Source organism: Notolepis coatsorum, assembly GCF_963971535.1.
Source record: "Notolepis coatsorum genome assembly, chromosome: 4".
In the NCBI taxonomy this organism is placed as follows: Eukaryota; Metazoa; Chordata; class Actinopteri; order Aulopiformes; family Paralepididae; genus Notolepis; species Notolepis coatsorum.
Genome location: NC_140168.1, coordinates 21,907,680 through 21,916,457, shown reverse-complemented (window position 1 = coordinate 21,916,457; position 8,778 = coordinate 21,907,680). Strand labels below are relative to the sequence as shown.

The window sequence follows — 8,778 nt, the reverse complement described above, 5'->3', positions numbered from 1 at the left end:
GTAATGACGTTGTGATCGGAAGTTAGATTGACGTCACTGACTTTGACAGCTGGGTAGTGTAGTTTTGTGAAATGTCAAGGTCCAGCAAAAGCCCTGGGTCTCCTCTTTCATTAACTTCAAACTATTCGTGTCCCAAGAAAGACCACGGTTTTGAAACTGCAGTGCACGAGAGTTATTGTTTCACTCATTTGAAACAGAAGAACACGGGAATAAACTTCTCTCGCTGTGTCTCTTGGCACAACTGTTGGCCTAGTTTGTTGACGAGGGGTGCAGGCGCATCTTGTTGACGTAATCGGAAGTTAGCATCACGTCACTAGCACGCGACTCGGGCGGGCGATTTGAGTTGACTGTTGTTGTGCTGCTGGCTGCCGCCCGTCGTTCATACAATAATATCCACATTGCCGCCCCGGCTGTATTAATAATTTACAAGATATAATTTCCATCTCCTCCTCCGAAGAAGAATAAACTCGCAATGGATGAAGAAAACCCGCAGTCTGTGACGGGTGGTGACCCGCAACGAAGACGGTCAGCGCGGCTGAGCTCTCCTCCTCCCACTAACGTTAGTGTTGTTGGCAAAATGGCGCCGCCTTCGGCTGCTGTTAACGTGAAAAAGCGCTCTATCGTGGTGAAGAAGATCGCACCGAGGAAAACAACCGTGCTCTCGGTGCACAACAAAGAGAATGTGCTGCCGAGACTGTCTGAAGGCAGTCGGCAGAAGAAGCCTTCCACCCCAGGTAACAGTACTATATTGATTGATTGATTGAAAAGTTTATTAACAGATTGCAGAATGGGTACAGTACAGTACAGCTCAATACATACAATTGTTAAGGGGATGCAGACCAGAGAAAGACTTTCGTCTTGTTTACATCAGGGTCCCCCATTTTCAATTCATCATATATACCAACCTGTATGTCATGTCAAACAAATGGGGGACCCTGATGTAAACAAGACGAAAGTTTTTCTCTGGTCTGCATCCCCTTAACAATTGTGTGTATAGCTGTACTAGTGTATTGTACCCATTCTGCAATCTGTTAATACAATTTTCAATCAATGTATGTCCCTATGCCATAAATGGCATGTATGTTGTGTATGTCATAAATGTCACTATGAATTGAAAATGGGGGACCCTGATGTAAACAAGATGAATATTGTACCCCCATTCTGCAATCTGTTAATAAAGTTTTCAATCATTCATTTCAGGTCCTGTGAGGGCGACTCCGCCGAAGAAGAAGCCTGCCATGCCCTCTCCGATCCTGGCGTCCTCGCCCCCTCGTCATCACAACAAGCCCGTTGCAGACCCTGAGGACCCGGTGTGGTCACAGAAAGTGCGTCGGTCATACAGCCGTCTGGGCGACCAGTCACTGAACAACAGCCCCTCGCCGAACAGCCTCCACTCCCGCGAGCGAATGTTTGGGTTTGATCAAATGAATACACCGGAGGTTCTGAAGGTACAGTACTGTATATTTGCATATCGTATGTCACAAATATAACCGTACTATATACCTGTGTATGTCATGTATATCCCTATGCCATAAAGGTCATGTATGTTGTGTATGTCATAAATGTCTCTATGAATTGAAAATGCATGGGGGACCCTAATGTAAACAAGACGAAAGTCTTTCTCTGGTCTGCATCCCCTTAACAATTGTGTGTATTGAGCCGTACTGGATTGTACCCATTCTGCAATCTGTTAAATAAAGTTTTCATTCATTCAAGGCCAAGCCCAAGACGGGCCTTGGGGCGTCACTGTCCGGGTCTTTCGGTGGTGGAGTGAACTCTTTCACCAGCTTGCTTGAAGGGGACGATGGCGAAGCGGTGCCAGACCTAGACATCCCAGGGATCGCCATGGCGAAGAAGAAGAGGAGAAGGAGGAAGGTTCAACAGATGAACATTATAGAGCTGGACACCCTGTCTGCAGAGATGAATGCAGAGTTTGAGGAAGCAGAGGGATTTGAGTTGGTGGTGGAATAATTTCGAGATGGAAAGACTTGTCAATGACTGACTGGAGAACTGGCTACTCCTATCTCAAAAGTGTACAAAACATAATAATAACTTCACATGGACAGCTTCAAGAATCTAAGGGAGGACCACAGCATAAAACAGAGGCTATGTTGTGGGCACTTGTACCAAGAATACAATTCAGATTTATTTTTCACACTCTCACACATCCACAGGTTCATTTCTTTGCAAGATATTGTGAGTTCATGAGTTTGAATTTGTCCCAATGTTGTGCCATTTGAGGACACTGAATCCATGTGTTCATTACAGCTTGGCGAAATTATGTTGATGAAAATAGCATACCATTAAGACTTATCACCGACTAGCCTACGACTTATGGACAGATAACGTTAGTAAAATATATAGTTTTCAAGTTAATAAATAGTTTTTACATACAGAATATAGTGAATCGTTTTTGTTTTTAAGAATTTAAATCAAAAACATTTCCAAGTATCTAGTACACAAAAGACTCCGCTACACTGAAGACTGGGGAGCTGATTTTTTTTTAATGTACTTTCACATAATCCCAGGGCTCTAAACTGTTTTGAATGATGCTTGAATATCTCCTCCTGTGATGTCAGAGGACACTGAATCATTGTCTTGTGTTAATTACAGCTCAATGAAATGCTGTAGATGAAGAAATTGCAATCCATATCTCTATATTTCCATCTACATAATTTCATTGAGCTGTAATTAACATTTAATATGTAATTAACAATTAATATTATCACAAGGATTCAGTGTCTTCTGATGACATCACAGGAGGAGATATTCAAACTCATTAACTCTCAGCTGTCAAACTAAATTAATGTGTGCAAAATGGTTTAGAACTGGGATATGTGCGAGATAAGATTATGTGTAAATAACTCCTGTGCTAACCAGGCTCAGAAGTGCTCCATATATTTTAAATGTCACATATTATACTCCTTTTGAACAAGTTAATATGCTGAGACCTTTTTTATGCCGTAAATGTCACTCCGATTATGCATTCTAGCATGTCTACTCTTGTTTCAGTCCTGTTGTGGACAGTTGTTTCTGTAGCTTTAAATGCACCAAGCCATGTTTTTCCAACCGCATTCCAGAACAACTGAGCTTCTGGCTCACAAAATTCAAATCATACTGTCAAACTCTGAGAGTTGCACATCAAATATGAATTGAGATCCAGCAATTGAACATCCTAGTTCCTGCGTAAAATGTTGTCGGAAACATATTTTAGTGAACCACTAAGATAATGTTTGTGAGCATTTTGAAAAGGCGGAGATGGCCCCCCTCTCCACTTGATGTAGGAGGGAGAGGCACATCTGAACGGCTCGTCTTAATTTTCTCAATACAGATGTGCACAATCTGACTGGGTGGTCTTATTTCACAGTTTATGTGTTTGTGAGTCCCCCCCCCCCAATATGTGACCTTTAAATGATGATTCGTAAAATTAGATCACATTAGTCAAACGTAGCTTATCCTTTGCCATGGTAATCAAGCAAATATATGCCAATTCCAGGTTTTCTTTATTTTGGTCAGATTGAACCATTATTGTACATTTATTATTATTGTTTAGGCGGTATCATTGCATTTTCCATTGGAGATACCCCCCATATTATTTTCTGTGTGTTGTGTTATCATATCCCTGTAATATATAGCATGTGTGTTAGTGTTACTCATATCACTGTTCTAGGAGTCTGATTCTTCTGGGGAAGCACAATATATCGGTATGGGTTGATGGATATCGGTGACTTTCAAATTTGTCACCATCCCTAATTACTCAATCTTTAATCTGTCTTCAACTTTTCAGTGTTTTTACCTCTCTGTAAATGTATGTAGTTAAATTGATATTTTTTCTTCTATAAACATGTTCGGTTTAACTTGAATTCAGAAATGCATTATTCAATTCTGATCTTCATATGTTTTATTATAACTGGCCCATTTAACCAACATGCTGTTTTGTTATTGCTGTTGATATATATTAGGGCTGTCAGTTTATCGCGTTAATTAGATTAATTAATTACACAGCAAATTATTGCGTTATGAAAATTAATTTAAATATTTTTTTTAACTCATTCATTCCATAAAAACGTAGAATAAACATTTACAAACTTTTTTTTTAAATGGTCCATTTGCATGCTTGGTATCTGATTCTAGGGACATCTATGGATCTCAGGGAATGTATTCCCAGTGTCAGAAATACTGTGTCTGTTACTATAGGCTTGAGTAAATTGTAATGAACCAAATGAGAATATCAATGCAATTCTTAAAAAAAAAAAAATCTTTGACTGAATAACACCATGCTAAAATTTACCAGACATGAAAAATCTAAGCAAATGAATAAAGGGAAGATGATTAAACAGAAGGTTTTGTAGATACACTACTGAATTCTGCCATCCGGACACATTCAATTTGAAATATGATTATAGAATATAAAATATCAGGCCTAAAATGGTTATGCGATTAAAATGCGATTAATACATTTTATTAATTACAAATCCTGCAATTAATTAGATAAATTTTTTTAATCGCCTGACAGCACTAATATATATATATATATATATTCCTATATAAATATATAACCGTTAAGTGGTTTAAGTCTTTTTGGTTGAAGCATATTGGCAAAACAGAATTGTTTGAAAATGTCTCACAAGGCCTTCATACAAAAGGAGCCAAAAAAGATCAAATAAAACATTAACCTACTGGAATTAGACCAAATTTGAAGGGAAAGGTTTGAATATGAAATAGAATGTTTATATAATACATGTAATCATTTCATTCAACATTGCTTTTCTCATATTTGAGCCCAACCCCCTGATCTATGGCTGGTGTGTAGAGGTTTGAATCCACTGATGCTCTATAAACAGTTCACTGTACGTTCTCTTAAAGTAACACGCCGTCATTGTGGGAAATATATATAGTGGTCTGTATCCGTTTCCCATAATGTTGGCGTGTTCCTTTAAGTGAGTGTTGAACATAATGGAAAAGAAAGGAACCATGTGACACAGGTCTGTTTGGAGCCGAGGTCCAGATGATGATGGTAATGGATACCGACCGCGTGGCCTAAATATGAGGCCAGTTATGTGGGAGATGTGTCTTAACAAGGAAGATGGTGAAAACTGTAATAGTAAATGAGGTGTATTTAATCATTTAAAAGGGATGCCAACAGGCTTGGCGCTAGCCAAACAAGCAAATCAGTAAAATATCAACCCATCCCTGTTAAGACAAACTTAGCATGGGACTTTCTCCAGCTTAACCTAAGATGATGGAGGAAGTCTCGCCATCACTGTTATCCACCAACAGGCCAACAGGCTATGTGTTTTTAACACTGTCAAATGTCTGTTTGGGGTGGCTTATGATTGGTAGTGTAATGGGGTAAGCAGTTATTAACACTCTCTTACAATTAACACTTTTATAGCAGCCATAACAAAATATACATGTGTGTGAACTAAGTATCCCAGTTGTAATAGTCATTCACATTTACACGATGCTCTTCACCGGCGTCAACCCTTTTGTACAGAGTTGGTTTGGTGACACGTCTGATTATATTACGTTAACCCTTTCACTGCCGCACTACCAGACGGTTATCCCTTTCACGGCGACAATACACAGAAGGTTAACCGTTTCACTGCCACACAACAGCAGGTTAACCGTCGGTTGTGTGATAGTAAAGGGTTAACCTTCTGTAGTGTGGCAGTGAAAGGGTTAAGCTAACAAGCTCACCTTCACACCATTCATATGAGTCAGATACAATACGGTACACCTTTCATTGAGCTGCTTCTTCCGTGTGGTAGTGAAAGGGTTAACCTGATGAGATTTGACACCTGGAAGGGTGCTGTCCCCTAACCCTTTCACTGTGACAATACACAGAAGGTTAACCCTTTCACTGCCACACAACAGCTGACCGTCGGTTGTGTGATAGTAAAGGGTTAACCTTCTGTCGTGTGGCAGTGAAAGGGGTAATGTTGAAACTCCTCGAAGGACAGAACTTCTAGAAATGTCTAGTGTTTTAGAGAAATATTGAATAAGCAACAGTGCTGCAGCCTGCAGGTGGTCTTGTGAACGTCGATAAGGACTGACTATAGCCTAACAGTCGATGACAGTATAGAGTCACAGTATTGTCAAGTTCCCAGTACCCATCTCCCGTATTTACACAAGATAAGATATTCCTTTATTGATCCCCTTGGAGAATCATAGCAGCATGGGGGAGGGGAGGTACAGGTAGTAGAAGACATACAGGTACAGGTCACAGAATTATAGTACAGTGGATAAGTACAAATAAAAATAGAATAAAAAGGCACTATAAACAATATACAATATAATTAACTCTGTACATGTGCATATGGGCAACAAGGTGCGAGATGAGGGCATGTATGCCCTCTCAGTTGTATTTGCCCTACATTAAATTTACAATAGTTACAATATAAAATGTAATCATCTAAATCTAATCTAATATATAATCTTTAAAAAAAACGAAATGCTAAATATATGCTATATATAATCCAATAATCTAAATCTAATCTAATATATAATCTAAAAAATTATAAAATGCTAAATATATGATCTGATGGATATATCATAGATAGTAATTGTTACTGAAAAGGTCAAAAGTATAGGCTATATTTCAGAGTGCATGAGGAGAGTGTGTGTACATAATGCATGAGCTATATGTGAGTGTGAGAAAGACGAATAACGAGTGTGCTTCTGTTTTCGTGTGTACGCGACTGTGCGTATGCATGTGTGTATGAGTTGATGCGTGAGTGAGTAAATCCACAATTTGCTCATGCATTTTGATCGTGCTCAAATTACTGCACCTATTTCAGAGTGTGTACATATGCATAAGCTGTGTGTGTATGCCTGCATGTGAGTCTGTCTGAGAGACAAATAATGAGTGTGCTTCTGTTTCTTTGTGTGGGCGACTGCATGCGTGTGTGAGTTGGTGAGTGAGTGAGTAAATCCACAATTTTCTCATGCATTTTGGTTGTGCTCAAGGTACTCCACCCCCCCTCCCCCTGCTCCCAGATACCATTTAACCCTTACACCACACTACAGACAGTTAACAGGCTGTAGTGTGTTAGTGAAAGGGTTAACCGTCTGTAGTGTGGTTGTGAAAGGGTTAACCCTTTGTCGTGTGGCAGTGAACGGGTTAACCCGTTGGTAGTGTGGTAGTGAAAGGGTTCATCTTTGGGGCGGCTGGGTGGCGCAGCGGACATTGCGTTCGTCACCAACGCAAGAGACACCGGGTTCGACTCCGGCTGTCGGCGTTGCCTCCGGCTTGGGCCGGCCGTCATACTGGCTCAATTGGCAGAGTCAGCGGGTGGAAGTCGATGGGTGGTAATCTGGACGTTGTGGACAGCGACTCCTACAGGTCGGTTGGGGGACGCCTGCACAGCAGAGACAGGAAATGGCGGGGGCAGTAGTGTGAGCCTCCCACACGTTACACCTCGCCAATGAGAGTCCGCGCTGGCAGGTGAAAAGATGTGACAGGCTGCCTCCTCGTGTACCGGAGGGGACACGTGATGCAAGGCTTCTATCCTCCCTACGACCGACCTGTGGGGGGGGGTATATGCGAGCAACGTTCAAGACAGGGGCGGGGAGAATTGGAAACACGAAATTGGGATGGGAGAAAAATAAGGAGAAAAAGTGGATATAAAAAAAAGAAAGGGTTAATCTTTCTACCCTACATTTGGCATTCCAACTCTGAGAGCGATGCACCTCTCCACAGTGCAGAGCTGTGCGCGTGAGTCAGGCTGAGGCAGCCTTTGTAGACTCTGTATTTTCACAGCGTTTTTCTTTTTTGACATGTCTACTTGTCACAGTGAGTGGAAGCAAAGGGTGTTTTGTACACACACGCTAACCTGTCAGAAACAGTGTGATACAGTTATTGATTTACAATTCTGACGCGTGTTGGCTCTACTTTTGAGTTGACACTAGTTTCCCCCCCCCCCCCCCTGAATATTCTACTCGTTTTCATATCCCCCCCCCCTGCTCTTTCTTTCTTTTCTTTCCTCTCTCTCTCTCTCTCCCTCTCCCCCATTTCACTCTGGGCAGTTGTCGCTGGTTCAGCTTGACTGCTTCGTTAGGGCTCATCATTTGCATTCAGATTAATTATCTAATTACCGACGAATGTCCGGCGGCCACCCCACACACTCCGGCTCGTCAGCGCTCAGCCTGTAATTATTTTAATCATTTACTTTCATCTGGAGCGTTCCTGCCATACTCCTGTGTTTAGAGGCCATTCTTAATTACCCTGCCAAGACACTCTTCTCCTTTCATGAGAGAGAGAGAGGAGAGGGAGGGAGGAGAAAGAGAGGGATGGGATGGAGGGAGAAGAAGAGAGCAAGTGGGAAAGGCAAAGTGTGTTTTTTTCTGTTTCTTAGAGGATGTGTGTGTGTGTGTGTGTGTGTGTGTGTGTGAGAGAGAGAGAGAGAAAGAGAGAGAGAGAGAGAGAGAGAGAGAGAGAGAGAGAGAGAGAGAGAGAGAGAGAGAGAGAGAGAGAGAGAGAGAGAGAGAGAGAGAGAGAGAGAGAGAGAGAGAGACCAATAGGGACACAATCCAGTTGCACTGACGGCACAGCGGAAGCACCCTGCTCTGTTGGATGTTCATCCCTCTCTCTCTGCACAAGCCCCCCCAACCAACTTCCTCCCCTCTCTCTCTCTCTCTCTCTCTCTCTCTCTGTTGCCCCCTCCCCCCAGAGCCCCCTCCATGCCCCGCTTCCCCTTATACTTCCTCCTTCTCCCTTTATCGCAAGCACACACAGGAACCACCCCTGGGCTTCAGTGCTCTGACTGCTAATACACT

General features: G+C 41.9%; 1 protein-coding gene across 1 annotated transcript; it reads left to right on the top strand.

Moving 5' to 3' along the window:
* The first annotated feature begins 338 nt into the window (after nucleotides 1-338).
* cdca5 (cell division cycle associated 5) lies at nucleotides 339-3,863 on the top strand. Its single transcript, XM_084312865.1, has 3 exons — nucleotides 339-734; nucleotides 1,201-1,448; nucleotides 1,717-3,863. The coding sequence occupies exons 1-3, from the start codon at nucleotides 473-475 to the stop codon at nucleotides 1,969-1,971; spliced, it is 765 nt and encodes a 254-aa protein (XP_084168991.1). The 5' UTR covers nucleotides 339-472; the 3' UTR covers nucleotides 1,972-3,863.
* Nucleotides 3,864-8,778: the final 4,915 nt, after the last annotated feature.

Bases quoted from the DNA above. Each gene is read 5' to 3' on its own strand.
- cdca5 (XM_084312865.1), top strand. From the start codon at position 473: ATGGATGAAGAAAACCCGCAGTCTGTGACGGGTGGTGACCCGCAACGA. The intron at 735-1,200 runs GTAACAGTACTA...CATTCATTTCAG, and splicing joins GAAGAAGCCTTCCACCCCAG to GTCCTGTGAGGGCGACTCCG. The intron at 1,449-1,716 runs GTACAGTACTGT...CATTCATTCAAG, and splicing joins ATACACCGGAGGTTCTGAAG to GCCAAGCCCAAGACGGGCCT.